Here is a 17,891-nt window from a genome sequence, read left to right on the forward strand (position 1 = left end):
TCCGAATGCTCACTGCTCGGCCAGAGTATGGACCCCTGTGACAAATGCTTCTACATTTTCACCTGGCTCTTGGTTTCGCCTATTGAAGTGTGCTTGCTCAAATATCATGTTGCATTTACTCACACAATGAGTGTCAAAAGCTGCTTTTACTGTGGCATATTTCTTATCCTGCTGTGATTGGTAGAATATTCTATATATCTTCAGCCTCGTCCCCCAATGGAAATATCAAATTTTTTAAAATTCTTCCGTTTAAGACGTGACGCTATTTTGAAGCACTCAAAAATACCTTATCCATTTTGACCATTCACTTGCACTGTTAAAAGCAAACTTGCCTGGTGGGACTAGCTGCAGGTTGCTATCTGGTGTTGCTGTATCTGGCATTTTATCAGTCTCTTTCTTTCCACAGTCAGCATACCTTCTTATCCCAACACTTTTACTAACTTGTTCTCATCTTCCTGCGGTGCTCATGGTGATGCTTTTGATCTGTCAGCTGCTGGCTGCTGCTTTCTTGCTAGCCACGGAGCCCCACGATTGGCAAACCTCAACTTTTCTCAGATTATTTCTTTCAAAATGTTTGTCTCTCCAGGAAGTGTATGTAAGTGTGGCAAGATGAGTGCCACCCCTCCAAAATTCCAACACACAGAAACACTGGAAACCACAAGTTCTTTCCGCACTCACGTGCTCTTTTATTTCAGCCGACCTGGCTTTTTGTTACATGAACACAAGACACGGTTTTTTTTTTTTTTCTGTTTTCTGTTTTTATTTTCTTTTATAACGAACACATGCAGGTTGTTTCTCCGCCGGCAGCTTCTCTCTTGAAGACTCCCGGTCTCCGCTTTTAAAACCCCAGGTTCACTGTTGAACAATCAGAGGAAATCAGCGCAATCAAACAATTAGCAATTATCGGCGGCGATTACCTCCACCTGACAGCTGTGACGTTGGATCCGAGAGCCGCTCCTGTCACTCTCTCTTAGCCACCGACGACAAACCACGCCCACCCTACCATAGTAAGTTTCACGTGTAGTATTTATTCTGACACTATGTTAAGTAATCATAAGAAGGAGATGAAGAGGAAAATATCGTGCCAACACTAGTCAAGGAACGCATAAGTGACTGTCATGGTTCTGTGTTTTCCTGTCTGTGTTTCCCTTGTTGGGCCGCCAGATGGCGGCACTTCTGTTTTGTGTCCTGCTCCCCCCCGTTAATTGTATTATTGTTGTCCCGTTATTCTATCATTGTTCCCACCTGTGTCTTGTTATCCCCTCCTTTTCTGGGTTGATTGTTTTTTGAGTTCACCTGTGTCTTGTTACCCCCTGTCTATTTAAGTTCTTTGTTCCCTTGACTCGGGTGCTGGTTCCTTGTGTTTGTTTGACTTACATGTATCTGCCTGCCTGTGTTTTTGACCTGCTTGTGTGTGTGACTGTGTTTCCGCCTGTTAGTTCCTGCCTGGTTTCTGTCCTACCTGTGTTCTGCTCTGTGTGTGTTTTGAATTTTAAGTTTTCTGTTTTGTGTTTTTTGGTAGTGCCCTGCGTGGCCTTTTGGTTTCCTGTTGTTTTTTTTTGTCCCCTGTCATGCAAGTAAAGTCTTTGTTAATTTTCCCTTTTTGAGTTTGTGTTTTTTTTTCCCTCTGCGTTTGGGTCCCCCCTACCCGTTACGTGACGGTGACGTTACAGTTCACTTCCAGGTCACAGCACGTCAACAGAAGTAAGCCTTTACAGGACAAAAGGTACAGTCTCTTTTCCTTTCAGACTGGTGATTTCCACGGCAATGCCGAAAGCAGGACTGTCTAAAGTGTGGGTGTATTTTATTTGTATTTCAGAAATATAAATGAGTTTCCCGCAAAGATTTTAGAAATGCAAATGCAATTGTTAAAATTTTTTATTTTTGCTTAGCCAGCAAGCCAGTGTAATTAGTTAGAAGTTCGCTTAAGATTGAGGGGGGATTTGAACCCCGGTCTGTCGCGTTACCCAGTGAGCTGAGGTCAGCAGACATCAACGCAGCAATGTTTTGTTCTTTTAAATATGCACACTTGTCTATATGTCCATTTTGTGTCTGTATCCAATGTTTTGATTGATTGATGTACCTATATGTCCAATGGGGTGACATATTCTTTGTGGGCCTGGAGCATTTGTGATTATGTAATCAGGCAGGAAAAATAAGGAAAAAATGCTAAGTTTGGGGCTTTATTGTGTAGATATGTGAAGTTGTTTGTGAATTCTGTCTTTTGAAATGGGGTCAGAAGGTACAAAAATGAATGTTTTGAGGGCTGAGAGTCTGTGGTCATTGAGGTTAATTCTGTAGAGAACCCTGAAAAGTGCCAAACTCTTGGTGCTGTATAGATATGGGGCATACTGCCCCACCAAACCGTAACAATTACCTTTACATTGAACAATACAAACTGCCCACCAGAAGGGTATTTCCATCCACTTTATTGGCCCCAGGTTGACCTACTCCTCCCAACTCCTGATCCTCCACCACTCTTTCCCTAGATCTGACTCCCTGGATATTGCATGTTTCCCTCACCTTCTGACATCAACCATCTTCTTTCTTACTTTACAACCTCTGCATACTGGAATGTGGGCTCCACCACAATTATAGCACTTTGCTTCAACCCCTTCTCCCCACACTCCATAACCATGATCTCCCCCACAGTGAGCACTGTCGCTGTCCCTCTTCGAACCTCTCCCTCACTACCCATCTTCCATCGTGGTCTGAAGACACATCTCTTCAGAATGTAACTTGACTAGCTGCCACCACTCTGTGAATCATTTCACTTTAAATCCCCCCTTTCATGACACTCATGTTGTGTACCCCCATTCCAGCACTTTTTGTCATTTGTATTTGGGTGTTCAGGAATAGCACCCAATTGTCAATAATATAAGTAGCCTTGAAAGCTTCTATCTGGGCAGTCTGCACCTGCCTACCCTTTTCACTCTCTGAACTCCCAGGTCCCCAGTTTAAATAATTGTGTGCTACACTAACCATATGCTGGCCCAGTGCAGCAGTACCCCTTCGGTTCAGGTGCAGCCTGCCACACTTGTACAGGTCACCCTTGTCCTAAAGGAGTCCCAGTACTCCATAAACCTGTATCCCTCTTTCCAACACCAGGTTTGTAGCCACGTGTTAAAACCCCAAATAAAAGTTTGCCTCCCTCTGCTTGCACACGGTACCGGTAGTATTCCAGAAGAAACTATATTACATTACATTTATTTGGCTGATGCTTTTATCCAAAGCGACGTACAATAAGTGCATACCAAAGGTCATAGGAACTACAAACACAGGTCCAATAAGGTACAACACTTGTTTTGTACAGTTATTCATAGCCATTAACATATTACGTACAGTTCACACAGTGAACATTACTCTGACCTAACCTAGGAGGCAGTACAAGCTGCAACATCAAGACAATGATACAAGGCACAATAAGTTGCATAGGAGTTACATGTGTAGCATGAAAGAGGGGAATTTAAGTAATAGAAATGTTCTGTAGAGTAGCGATAGTTAGTCCAGGTATAGTTTGAAGAGATGCGTCTTCAGACCACGGCAGAAGATGGGCAAGGAGGGAGTGGTTCGTTGAGGGTTGTACACGACTTACAAAAGACAGGTAAAAACAGGGAGTCACACACTACAGGATTCATGATTGTTATAAACTAGATCTTGGTGTGCTGTTTTGTGGCAAGAACACATGCAGCGCTTGGGGATCTTCGCCTGCAAAACGGTAATGGTAGATAAAATGATAGTGAGCTAGATAAACTATTTAGGCTAGCTTTGGTTGAGAACAGGGATGAGCCACGCTGATTGTCGCAAATGTGCTGATGTAAACACAGAAAATATCACATCTGAACTAACCATGTTATAGGCTACAGCAATGATATGATCTCACCTTATTTCCCCCTTTGACACAAGAATCATTATATTAAAGCTCAATAAAATCACTCCACATGGCAAAAACAGTTATGCCTCTAGTTGATTCATCATGTCTACTACAGTGGGCTCCAGAATTATTGGCACCCTTAATAAAAATGCATATAATAAATGACAGATAATCTATATGTTATGTTCAAACATATGGGAAAACTATATACTTTTATTTCAATACATTTACTGTCTCTCTCATGCTTCAAAGTATTTTTATTAAGTAATCAAATTGTTTCTGAAAACCATAGGTGCCATAATTATTGGCACCCGTAAGAATTATTGTAAGTAAAATCAAACAAAATGAAATTGGCAATACAATTTTAGTTCATCTCAGTCTAAAGGAACTATATTGTGTCATTCCATCACTTCCAGTTTCACTAGAGAATTAAAATGAGGTAACAAGCATAAAAAAGAAATGCCTTTGTCATCCATCAGCATGGGAAAAGCCAAATAACAGTCAATTCAGAAGAGACCGGTGGTAATTTACCGTCACAAGTCTGGTAATGGGTACAAAAAAAGACATAAACAGTTAAACATACCACTTAGCATTGTAAGGGGAATAATAAAAAGGCGTAAAACTTATGGAATGGTTGCAAATTTGCCAGGAAGAGGAAGCAAGTGCATGGTGTCCCCACGGACAGTGAGGAAGACGGTGAGTGAGGCCATTAATAACCCAATGATCAGTAAGTGTATAATTCGTCCAGGTGCGTAGAACTGCCGAAATCCGTCCTTCTAGAGTTGAATAAGTATCTGCGTTCATTTACTAATTACATACCGCGTTAGATTTTAAACTTTTCCCTGTGTGGAAACTGTTCTTTGTTTTTAGATTGTGTTAGGTTTCTTTGTTTTTAGGTGGTGTTAGGCTTCTATCTACCACTTTGATTCTTAGAATTGATAGATTGCGATTATTGCACTATTACAGACTGTGAACCTGTGTAATCAGCGCGTTATTCGACTCAGGTTTTCAGTTGCTAATTAGGTACACTCGGAGCGCTAGCGTCGCTCCCCCCTAGTTTATGAGCCAGCTCCCCATTCCAGTCTGTGCTCTCCCCCTCAGAATGCGCTTCCAGCGACGTGGCCCCCCTCGACAACGGAACCCCTCTAACCTCTGCTACCCCCCGCTGACCCCCTGTGAGAACTTCACGGTCACAGGGGGGCTATGGAACTGCCAGTCTGCTACGCGCAAGGCAGACTTCATCTCCGCCTATGCCTCCCTCCTATCCCTGCAGTTCCTTGCCCTCACAGAGACCTGGATCACACCAGACAACTCTGCCACTCCTGCTGCCCTCTCATCCTCCTACTCCTTCTCCCACACCCCCCGGCGATCTGGCCGTGGTGGTGGTACTGGTCTACTGATCTCCCCCACCTGGAAATTCTCTGTTCTCCCTCTCCCTGACCTGCCTATATCCACTTTTGAATTCCATCCTGTCTCTATCACCTACCCTGCTAACCTCTATATTATTGTTATTTATCGTCCCCCGGGGCCCCTGGGAAGCTTCCTGGATGAGCTAGACACCTTGCTCAGCTCCTTCCCTGAGGACGGCACCCCGCTGATCCTCCTGGGAGATTTTAACATCCACCTAGTGGCCTCCCAGTCTGCTGCCTTCCTACCGCTACTCCACTCCTTCGACCGCTCCCTACAACACTCTCCCCCAACCCACAAGGCAGGCAACCTCCTAGACCTGATCTTCCTGAGGACCTGCTCCAGCTCCAATCTTACGGTTACCCCCCTGCATACGTCTGACCATCACTTCATCTCCTTCTCCCTCCCCCTCTCTCCACATCCTCCCTCTCCTCCCATCCCCACTGTCACTGTCCGCCGTAACCTCCGCTCCCTATCACCCTCTTCTCTTGCTCCCAGAGTGACTGCTTCCCTCCCCACTCTTCAATCATTTTCCAAGCTCCCCACTAACTCTGCATCCTCCACCCTAACTTCATCTCTCTCCTCAGCACTCGACTCCATATGCCCCTTCGTCCCTAGGCCAGCACGTTCATCCCCTCCCAGTCCATGGATGTCTGACATCCTACGCACCTCTAGGGCCAGCCTCCGCGCTGCTGAGAGGAAGTAGACCAAATCCAGGGACCCATCTGACCTCTCAGCCTATCAGTCTCTCCTGACAGAGTTTTCTTCTGCTGTCACTGCCGCTAAGGCAAAATTCTACCAAACCAAAATTCATAACTCCATTTCTAACCCTCGTCAACTTTTCTCTATTTTCTCTTCTCTCATCAGCGTGCCACCTCCTCCACCCTAGTCTTCCTTCACTGCAGATGACTTTGCAGCATTCGAAGAGATTGCAGACATCTGCAGCTCCTTTGCGCCCTCCGCCCCCTCTGCGCCCTCCGCCCCCTCCGCGCCCCTCCGCCTCCACATTTTCTCTCCTCTCAGACTCTGAAATTTCCCAGCTTCTGCTCACCCACCGCCCTACCACCTGCGCCCTCGACCCTATCCCCTCATCTCTCCTCCAGGCAATCACACCTGACATCCTCCCTTTTGTCACCTCCCTTGTGAACTCCTCCCTATCTTCTGGATGTTTCCCCTCATCACCCCGCTGCTGAAGAAACCCACACTAGATCCTTCAGTCATTCAGAACTACCGCCCAGTATCTCTCCTCCCTTTCCTATCCAAAACACTTGAACGTGCTGCAACCAACTCTCTGCTTTCTTCTCTCACAACAACCTGCTTGATCCCCACCAGTCTGGCTTCAGGCCTGGCCACTCGACCGAGACTGCACTCCTCTCGGTCAGTGAGTCACTCCATGTCGCACGAGCAGCCTCCCTCTCCTCTGTTCTGATTCTTCTAGACCTCTCCGCTGCATTTGACACTGTGGAGCACTCTATCCTCCTGTCCTCCCTGGCAGCAACAGGGATCTGCGGCACAGTCCTTGACTGGATTGAGTCTTACCTCTGACCGTTCCTTCCAGGTTGCCTGGGCGGGTAAGGTATCACCACCCCGTCCCCTCGCCACCGGAGTTCCCCAGGGCTCAGTCCTCGGTCCCCTTCTCTTCTCCTTGTACACCAGATCCCTTGGCCCTGTAATATCTGCCCATGGCTTGTCCTATCACTCCTATGCCGACGACACGTAACTCTTTCTCTCCTTCTCCCCATCGGACACACAGGTCCCTGCTCGCATCTCCGCTTGCCTGAGGGACATACAGAGCTGGATGGACAATCACCACCTGAAGCTCAACCCGGGAAAGACGGAGCTAATCTTTATTCCTGCTCCATCCTCTCCCCTCCTCGACTTTTCCATTTCCCTAGGGGACACCTTAGTGACATCATCACCCTGTGCCAAGAATCTCGGAGTGGTGATGGACAACAGGCTGTCCCTCTCCAAGAACATCGCAGCAGTAAGCCGGGCATGCAGATTTTTCCTGTATAACATCCGCAGAATCCGCCCCTTTCTCACCACCTACTCAACCCAGCTCCTGGTCCAAGCAATGGTTCTATCCCGCCTGGACTACTGCAACTCTCTTCTGGCTGGACTACCGGCATCTGCCACCAGACCCCTGCAGCTCATTCAGAATGCTGCGGCTCGTCTGGTCTTCAACCTCCCCAGACACTCCCACGTCACTCCCCTGCTCACTGCCCTCCACTGGCTGCCTGTTATTGCTCACATCAAATTTAAAACATTGGTCCTAGCATACCAGGCAGTCAAGGGATCAGCCCCAGCATACCTCCACAAGATATTCAAACCCTACATGCCAGCCAGATCCCTCCGTTCTGCTACCTCAGAACGCCTAGCACCTCCCCCTCTTCGCACCTGCACTTCCAGAACACGTCTCCTGTCTGTTCTGGCCCCACGATGGTGGAATGACCTCCCTGTGGAGGTCAGAACAGCTGAGACACTGACCCATTTCAAACGACGACTGAAGACTCACCTCTTCAGGCTGCACCTCTCCCCATCCCTCCCTACCCCCCTGTAAATGACTGTAAGCTTAGGGTTGTAACTAGGCAGCTGTTTCATAGGTGACTTAGGTGCATTAACTGTCTTAACTACTGCTTGTATTTTTTCCATAGATTGCGTTGTTGCCGTTCTCGTTGTGTTAGTGTTAATCAGTTTAACCTTCAGGGTCCAAGTTGAACTATGCGGTTGTTCCCTGCACTTGGACCGGTACTTCTTTCTAGGGGTTTCGTCATACTTGTTCCTGGTTATGGTTATACACTTTGTTGTACGTCGCTCTGGATAAGAGCGTCTGCCAAATGCCTGTAATGTAATGTAATCACTGTTTAAGAACTGCAGAAATTGGTTTGTTTCTTGCGGTCAACAAGTCTAAAAAAAACATAAAATGGCAGCTCCATACCAACTAACTCTTTGGAAGAGTTGCACGAAGACAGCCCTTACTGAGCACAATAAACAAAACCAAGAATCTGGAGCTTGCCAAACCACATTGGAATTATGACTGGAAGAGAGTGCTATTGCCAGATGAGACCAAAATTGAACGTTTTGGCCATACACACCATCAACATGTTTGGCGGCAAAACAGGAATGCATACAGGAGAAGCACCTCATACCTACTGTCAAATATGGAGGTGGGTCATTGATATTTTGGAGATGTTTTTCTGGCAGTGGTCCCGGGGCACTATTTTAGATCAATGGCACAATGAATTCAACAAAGTACCAGGACATTCTGGCAGAAAATTTGGTTGTTACTGCTAAGAAGCTAGGACTTAGGTAGATTGTCCAGCAGGACAATGACTCCAAGCATACATCAAAATCTAAACAGAAATGGTTAAGTGAAATCAACACCCATGTTTTCCAACGGCCATCTCAGTCTCCAGACTTAAATTCCATCAAAAACCTGTGGTTTTAACTGAAGGGGGGGGGGGGGGGGGGGGGTGTCCATAAGCGCAAACCCAAAGAGATAAATGATTCTGAAAAGTTATACATGGAGCAATGGTAAAAATCTCTCAAAATGTGTTCTCTAACCTTATCACAAATTATAGGAAAAGACTCACGGCTGTCATCTTTGCCAGGGATGTTTTCACAAAGTATTAAACCAGGGGTGCCAATAATTGTGGAACCTGTTTTTTGGGGAAATATTTTTTTTATTTAAAAAATGTAAGACTTTGGTTGATTCCAATGAATCATTAATCAAGCACACTAGTTTACACATATTGGAAAATAAAGCTTATGTCAACGTCAATTATTTTTTAGTTTATCATTTTTTTAAGCATTTTTTGTGCATATTTATCAAGGGTACCAATAATTCTGGAGCCCACTGTATATAACCCAATAACTGTAGGCTATATGCCGAAAGCTCGCTGGCTGTTGACGGTATCATACACTACACAAACTATGCCTAAAGACTTAAGATAAAATCAAACCAGTTTGATATTCTCGCAAGTCGCAGACAAGCTTACGGCTGGATCGAGCGAGTCTCTGACCCTGTCACATTAAAAGACTGTTGGTCACGGGTGTGCACACCGATCAAGCAAAGACTGGGGATTTTTGTTGACATTCTCTTAAGACTTTGAAATTTAGTCTTTGACTATAAAATCCTGGCTAAAATCATATAGTCTGCACTAGGCATTAGGAGCAAAACTGTCATACTATGAGATTTAACTTGAACTAATATCAAATACACACTTGAAAGCACAACACAAACTTATAACAATTGATTCCAAACACCACCAGGTTCCTTCCTGTCTCTCTCCACTGCAAACCAGACACAAACAATCAAGCTAGAGCAGCAGCCATCAAGCAAGAGCAGCATATGTACACAGGCTTCATGATCAACTATAAAAGCGGGCAGAGGCATATCCACTAACGTCTAAGCAAGTTGAGGATGTAGAATAATTAATTGTGGAATTTTTATATAGGTTAGGATCTCCTAAACAAATTTTACTGACTGAAGATGGGAATTCAGGAATGTGTTGTCCTATTATCAGACCTTTTCAATGATTTCTGAATAACCTTGTTTTTTTTGTTTTTTTTTTACATTTGTCTCTGTTGCGTGTTTCGTTATTCCAGTTCGTCATCCGATTGGTCGTTTCCGCCTCTGGTTACTCCGTTTGAAAAAGCTGTCATTTGCCACTTACCAGTGGAGACTAACGCTTAAAACTCATCCTTGGTGGTTTGTGGTCAGCGATTGATTAATTTGACTTTGTGTATTTTGACCCTATTTTGTTTGATTCCAATTCCCGTCTAGTGCCTCAGCTTTGCAAATTGGATTTCATGCTTGACTATTCACTCGTTCTCCATCTTGATTCTCTGCTTGCCGTATAGTGACCCTGGTTCGGTACAGTGCTCCCACCTGGACTATGAATCCTTCCATTGGGACTCTGCCTTGTTATTTAGCTTAGTTATTTTTCCTTTATTTTTTTGGATGTGCTCTGGGTGGAATCTCTGTTGGGGGTATGCTATTTGGACTATTGGTTTCAGTCTGCAGACTAATTGTCCTGAAGTTCAGCGTTCAAAACCGCCTGTGTCCAGCAACCCTTCAAAGGCTAGCCAGGTTTTAGAAAGTGCTTGATAGGCAGATGGTTACTTGTGAGTCTGAAGTACCACTTTCCTTACCCACTCCAACTTATCCAACTTCCTATTACAGTCAGCATCCTATGACAGTGCTATGTTGAAAGTTACTGAGCTCTTCAGCATTACCCATTCTACTGCCAATGTTTGCCTATGGAGATTTCATGGCTGTGTGGCTTGATTGAATGCATCTGTTAGAAATGGGTGTGGCAGAAGTAGCCAAACCCACTGAATAGAAGGGGTGTCCTCATACTTTTGGCCATGTACTGCATTTTGTCTTTTCGTGTGTATGTCAGATCTTGAAACCCACCTCAGTACTTCCCAAGAACCACTGTGTTTGAGAACCGCATACAGGAAACACACATGAATACATCAAAAAGAAGGTCATCACATTTTTTTCTCCAAGGGGAAAAACGTCCCATGTCCTGATTTTTTAAAATGCTATTAAATATCCATGCAGTTCACTCAAAATGGCTAACTTTAAGCAAAAGCTGCTTTTAAGAAACCAGATGTGTTTAACATGACATTGTTATGGAGAGGGAAAAATGAGTTATGTTAGAGTGCTCACTGAAACCCTGGTTTTACTGAAGTAATTTTATTTTTCCCAGGGATGCAGAAATAATGCAACAAAAGCAGAAAAAGGAAAATGAGAAAGCAAAAAACAAAAGTATCACCCAAAGACCCTGACCCATTTTAAAATAGACTTTCATCAACTGCATTATTTGGAGTAATAACTCAGCGCCATCCATTTTTTAAGATTCCAGAACATGGATAATTATTTTTCTTGCAATTTCCTTTGACAGACTATATGCTATTGAAAATCTCCAGCAATGTCTTTTTAACTGTGACCACAGCTCTATAGCTCTGTCTGTCGGTCAGTCGGTTGGTCGGTTGGTAGGCTGGTTGGTCGGTTGGTCCACAAAAGTGTCCCACCCCGTAGCGGCCACAGTTTTCGCTCCAGGAGGCTGAAATCTGCATGGAAGTTGGTCATGACCGAAGGTAGAGCGGAGTAACTTTCAGGCCGATTGAACAAGAGGGGGCGTGGCCTATCACAAAAAGGCGCATAACTCCCGAATGGATTCACAGATTTCCACAAGATTTTGTGGAAAGGTTGGTCATGAGCCAAAGAAGAGGTCATGTGTTTGTGTGAGGGTGTGTGCGTGGATGCATGCACACATGGATGCATGCACGTGTGCGGTCGCAGCTATTGCGGATTCTGTTTAAGCAGGACACATTTTAATTAAAAAAAAAATGTTTACAGTATTCTTTCAGATATTGGTAGAGTTCAGACAATGCACAAGTCTGTTGCCAGCAGCGTTTACCAAGTAAAGGGCAAGATTGAGGCAGGCTACTCCTGTATTTTTGTACTGAAATGTGGCTCGCTAAACTAAGTAATAAAATGTAGCTTTTCAAATGCATTAGAATTTTGTGCTATATGCACCATGTCATTGCCAGTTTTCAGTAAAAATACACCATGTTCAATGGACACAAACTTGAGAGGAAGAGGGAGATTGAGAGTGAGGGAGGGGAAAAGTGTGGAAGTGTCTGTACACATGTGGTGAAAAATCAGCAAGTGATTATGCGTGCCCACTGCTCAAACCTTTGTGTGATTTGACTAGGGAGGATTTGGGGCTAATTCATGACTCAGTTCAAACCTACATTTGGCACTGCTACACAGAAGCAGACTAGTGTGAGAAGGCAGTTCCCATTGGTTATGCAGACCACTGACTAATCATAGTTGGAATGTTGGTGCAACAGAGTTAATGCCAGGAAAGTGCAGCATTATTGACATAACACATGGCAATAACTGATTGGAAACCGTAGTCAAAATACAACGGCAGCTTGCATTAGTTCATATGGAATCTCATCACTTTTTCCACAACTAATAAAGAGCAGCAAAATGGCATACAGCACAGGCAGCATTAATCATTTCAATGCTTTTAAGGCTGAAATTGTCTTTGACTAACTACACTCAATGAGCTACAGTTAAGGCCAAAAGTTTACATCCACGTAGGCAAAAGACATTCAAACTAAATTTTTCACAACTGCATACATTTCATGTTACCATACATGTACTGTGTTAAGTCAATTAGGGTATCTACTTTATTTCCATAAGAGGTCATTTCAAAATAATAGCTAAGAGACAGATTTATTTCAGCTTTTATGTACTTTATCAGGTTATCAGTGGGTCAAAAGTTTACATACACTTTGTTCCATTCCCTTTAAATTACTCAACTTGAATCAAACACTTGGGGTAGCCTTCCACAAGCTTCTCACAATACTTTGTCGAAATGTTTGCCCATTCCTCCTGACAGAACTGGAGTAACTCAGTCACGTTTGTAGGCCTCCTTGCTCAGACACGCTTTTTCAGTTCGGTCCACAAATTTTCTATGGGATTCAGGTCAGGGCTTTGTGATGGCCAATACAATACTTTCATTTTGTTACAGCTTTAGAGGTATTCTTAGAATCATTGTCCAGCTGGAAGACCCAGTTGTGACCAAGTTTTAACTCTCTAGCTGATGTCTTGAGGTGTTGCTTCAGTATTTCTAGATAATGCTCCTCCTTCATAATGCCATCTATTTTCGGAAGTGCACCAGTCCCTTTTCCAGCAAAACACCCCCACAACATGATGCTGCCACCCCCATGCTTCACAGTTGGGATGGTGTTCTTAAAATTAAAAGCCTCACCCTTTTTCCTCCATACATAGCACTGATTGTTATGGCCAAATCATTCAATTTTGGTACGTTCAGTTGTTTGGAAATTGCTCCTAAGGAGGAACCGGACTTGTGGAGGTCCACAATTTTTTCTGAAGTCTTGGCTGAGTTTCTTGGATTTTCCCATGGTATCAAGGGAAAAAAGGCCGTGGCTCTAAAGGTAGACCCTTAAATACAGCCACAGGTGCCAATTAACTCCTAATTATGACAATTGGCCAATCACAAGCTTCTCAAAAGTCATTACATCAATTTCTGGAATCTTCCAGACTGCTTAAAGAGACAGTCAACTTGGTGTATGTAAACATCTCATAAAAAACATGTTTTCAACGTACAAAAATGCCAAGTTACTCACTCATACAAGACATACACCATCTATAACTCATTCATTCAGACTGCCAAAATCCAGGCCTGCCATTAAAAGTATTGATATCAAAATGACGCCAAGTTACGGTACTACAAACAATATAGGCTATCTTGCCTCACCGAAATTAAATAAGATGTATTCCAAAGCAATGCTACCCAATATTTCCTCAATTCTTTTCAAGCATTCATAAAAAAATATTATTTAACCACTCAAAAATCGTATTCCGTTACAGCAACAAGATATACACAAAAATGGCCCTAAGATATGCCAATACAGCAGTGAAAACGCTGCTCACCGAATAACGAAATAAACAAGAAAAAGCTTTAAAAAATGATACCATGTCATTCTACAGTCAGTATCTGGGACTAAATATTGAATAAATATACAACCTTACCGTTGGTTTTACGCGTAGAGATGTCCCTTTTGAGACTGAGTGGTCATATATTGTCTTGGACAATCCATTTGTAAAATACGCGCATTTGTGATGCTTGGGTACCTTCCAAAATAGCTATGCCTAATACCACACGTGTCGTTTACGACGTTGTCACCCTTTTTAGTACAGACTGGCTTGATTGACAATTCATTTATTCAGTAGGTGAGAGTATAAGCTTTCTAACGATGTATAACATGTCCAATTTTGCTTTTTGAATAGCGTTTTATAGGTCAGCGTAACCGAAAATTTTCTTATCGCATTCACTCTGTGGTAGCCGTTAAAGACGCTGTTATCGTTACTCTGGTTTTATTTTTTTTAATGAACTGACGCTGTGAAGACAGTAGTAGACAGAGCTGTATGTCTTGTGATTTCAGGTGAGCGACGACATCTAAAAGTGCACAAAAGTGATATTGCATTAGTACAGTGGATGTATAAGAATGCTAGGATGTCAACGATGCTAGTAGAGTATGTGTATGAGATCCCTAAATGTTAGGAAATACAAGTACATCATGTAGTCGCTAGCTAACTGGCTAGTTATCCCCACTGTAGCAGCTAGTAAACTGGCTAGGCAGCCCCATAGACATATATACGTCTATGGTTAGCCCCACTGTAGCAAGCTGGAAATGTCCGTTTGTAATCAGTAATATGTGCTTACGTGTGAATGTCCAGTAAATGTGTGTTTAGCTATGGTGAGAATAATGTGTTGAGGCGAATCTGAGAATTTCAAACTTTATTTTATGAGAATCACAAGAGATCCGTGTTGACAGAATGCCTGTGACGATGGCAAGATTGTGTTGTGTGGTGCAGCAGCAGTGAACTTTGTATTAGTGTTGTGTCGTTCATGAACGATTTGTTCAAAAGAACAAATCTTTTGGGTGAACGAAGTGTACTGAATCACTTCGTGAAACGATTCGTTCGTGAACGTGAACCAGTAGTCCACTGACTGACTATCGTTCGCAGTTCAGTGATTCGTTCACTGAATGTACTACGCCTGCCCCGAATCGTTCGCGAACGACAGTACACTTGCCCAAATGAATGAATCGTTTGCGAACGAAACAATAGTTTGTTCCTCTTGCTGTAGCGAATGAGCAGTCTCTGGTGAGGAAAGTGGGTATGGAAATATGGATAATAATCGAACATCACTGTCATTTATTTTCAATGAAATAACAAGCCTTTTTTTTAAAAATACGTCTCAAAGTAGGCTAGCCAAGGCTACTATTTTATCGACTACATTTTATGAGAAAACGATAGCCTATATCTACTTAGCCAACGTAGGCTATATAAGCACTTTCTCTTTCAAGCAGCCGTTAGAACAAGTCACGGTAAAAGAAATCAGCATCTAGGGCTAAAACAACACATTTTGGGAAATTTAGTAAAATAAAATGGCCATATCAAATACATTCTTTCAAACTAAATTGTTTAGAATAAAATCGAAACGAAAACAAAATTTAATAAAAAATGGGGAAAGAAAGTGCTTGGTTCTTTGGCTATTAAATATTCTGTGGGAAAATGCTCTGTCTATAGCCTACTTTTTAAACTGGAAAACTACATTCAATTAAAATAAAATAATGTGCTAATATATGAAACGCAGTTAACACTGGGTCGAACAAAATTTGTGGAATACATTTATTCATTGATAAAAAAATTTGTACATTTGAACAAACTACAACAAAGCCTCATTCATCTCACCCCCCCCCCCCTCCCCACCCCCACCCTCACCCCCCACCAAACACACACAAAAATCTGGAGTAATGTTAAAAAATATGAAGTTACACAAAGATGAATACATGCTACATTTTAGACAAAGTCTCCCCCAGTAAATTAGATTTCTGCCTACTTGTGCCATTTCCTGAAACTGTTAGATTGTGCATTGTCCTAAACATGGCGATTCAGATTCAACTCATAAGCAGTATCAAAGAGGTAGTAGAAATTCTCACAGTTACTGCAAAGGGGTTTAAAAGGAAGAGTAATGGGATTTACAGAAAAACTGGTGCAATGACACTCTTGATCCCAATAAACAAACTCTTTGAAGGAACTCTGTGCAGGTTTTCCCCAAGAATCTTGAGGTCTGAGCTATATCCCACAACAACTACCAATTGCATTATTCTCCTCCACTAAAGTCAGACTGTTCTGCAGCTCCGGGATCTGCCTCAGATTCTCATTATTTTTCACCTCTCTAGAAAAAAAAAGCAATAAGTGTGATTACTTCCCTTGCCTGGGGACCTTGCTCATCATCTCAGCAAGCCAATTGTATCTCTTCTTGTGGAGCGATGGTTCACAGGGGCCACGGCTCAAGTGCTTCAGGTCTACAGTGTAATGCATTGTCCTATGTCGAAGGTTGTTTCCCCCCCATTATTGCCTAGGTCCAAAGGAGCTGGATCGATGAATTGTCACCATGTTAAATGCAACACTACTTGGGACAGCACAACAGGTCATTTACCTGGCGAGATGAAGGACAGCTTCAACAATGTTGGTTCCCTCTTTAGCGCTGGTCTCACAGAACAAGGCATTGTACATCTGCAACCCAAAGCAAAATATTTCTCCTTCATATGCATCACCTCTCTGAGCTACACTTTTGTTTCCCACAAATTGAAACACCCAATTGTATCTGTATCCTGAGTATTTAGGAGAACACAATCAAGCATGCACGCTTCTCCAGAGCATGTGCTGCCATGTGGTTTTCCATTCCACAGCTCACCAGCTGAGCTGCACAGTCATCTCAGAGTTGTAGCTGGTGTAGGCAGACAGGCACCATACCCATCAAGGACATAACTGCCAACTGAGAACCTGCCTCCTTGGACAACAGGTTGGCTAACTGCACATCATGCTGTGGGGGGTGGTTTCGATACTAGACTAGGAGGCACATTCCACACCCTGAACACTGGTATTTTGATAGAAGTGGGGGATGCTGGGCAGCTCACCCTGATATTAGAAAAGGGGCAGCTCACCATAGCCAACCTCTCTCCATGAGCAGGGCTTACACAGCTGCCTTCCGGTAGCCCTGCTCGCAGGTCCGTCTTGTTCCCAATCAAACACATGGGGATACGCTCCTCTGCACACTCCTGGGGAAAGCAGGGGACTGTGGGTGTTAACCCCTTCGCGCACATGCCAAATCTACCCAATCCTTGCCTATTTAGGGGGTACCTTATTTAAAGCTTTATAACTCCAGATGTGATCATCACAAGATTTGAAAATGAAGCAGCATATTCGTACGATTTAATATACTAACTTAGGTTTGTTAATATTCACAATTTAGGAAGAAATAAAGTGCCCCAAATGCAATTGTCCAGGCAAAATATATTAAATGAATTCTCTTTTTTAGTCTTCAATGAAATACTGACCACAAGTGTGTAAAATCTAAAGGTGGAGATGCACAACTACTAAAGATCCATGAAGAAAAAATTAAGCAGTGTACCCAGTGTCTCCAAATCTATCCAACATTTCTAAATGATGCATTTCTGTAAATCACAACAATCATGTATTTCACTATAAATCAACGGTTTAGACTCAAGAAACTCACTTTCGCATCATTTTCAAGTGGGACCTGCAAGCTTTCCATCAGCTCAATGGTCTAAAATATCTATGGGTCCAGAAGCATACACAAAATCTCTCCAAAAATGAATATATTGGACCAAAGGCATTTTAAAGCATATAGTTGAGGCCAAAGGTTTACATGCACCTAAAGATATTCAAACTCAATTTTTCACAACGTTCCACACATTTCCTGTTACCATACATTTACTGTGTTAAGTCAATTAGGGTATCTACTTTATTTATAGCTATAGCTTTAGCTTTATTAATAACTAAGAGACAGATTTATTTCAGCTTTTAAGTACTTTATCAGGTTATCAGTGGGTTAAACGTTTACATACACTTTGTTAGAATTTGGTGGCATTTGCCTCTTAATTGTTTAACTTGAATCAAACACTTGGGGTACCCTTCCACAAGCTTCTCAAAATACTTTTCCAGAAATGTTGCCCATTCCTCCTG

The 17,891-nt window shown here is 43.0% G+C and overlaps 1 protein-coding gene across 14 annotated transcripts in view; it reads right to left on the bottom strand.

Annotated features, from left to right (window-relative positions):
• Positions 1-662: 662 nt before the first annotated feature.
• Positions 663-17,891, bottom strand: part of LOC118227968 (ras and EF-hand domain-containing protein-like) — a 74,758-nt gene continuing 57,529 nt past the window's right edge. For 11 of the 14 annotated variants that reach the window (XM_035419101.1, XM_035419093.1, XM_035419086.1 and 8 more), the window contains 3 exons: positions 16,823-16,963; positions 16,342-16,418; positions 663-855 (listed from right to left, as the gene is read on the bottom strand). In XM_035419101.1, coding sequence (XP_035274992.1) covers positions 687-855; positions 16,342-16,418; positions 16,823-16,963 — 387 coding nt within the window. In that variant the 3' untranslated portion in view covers positions 663-686. Of the gene's footprint in view, positions 856-15,626; positions 16,078-16,341; positions 16,419-16,822; positions 16,964-17,891 lie in introns of those variants that run through there. The other 3 variants (XM_035419089.1, XM_035419094.1, XM_035419090.1) reach the window with 3 other exon arrangements.

The sequence above is a fragment of the Anguilla anguilla genome, chromosome 5 (genome assembly GCF_013347855.1).
Source record: "Anguilla anguilla isolate fAngAng1 chromosome 5, fAngAng1.pri, whole genome shotgun sequence".
In the NCBI taxonomy this organism is placed as follows: Eukaryota; Metazoa; Chordata; class Actinopteri; order Anguilliformes; family Anguillidae; genus Anguilla; species Anguilla anguilla.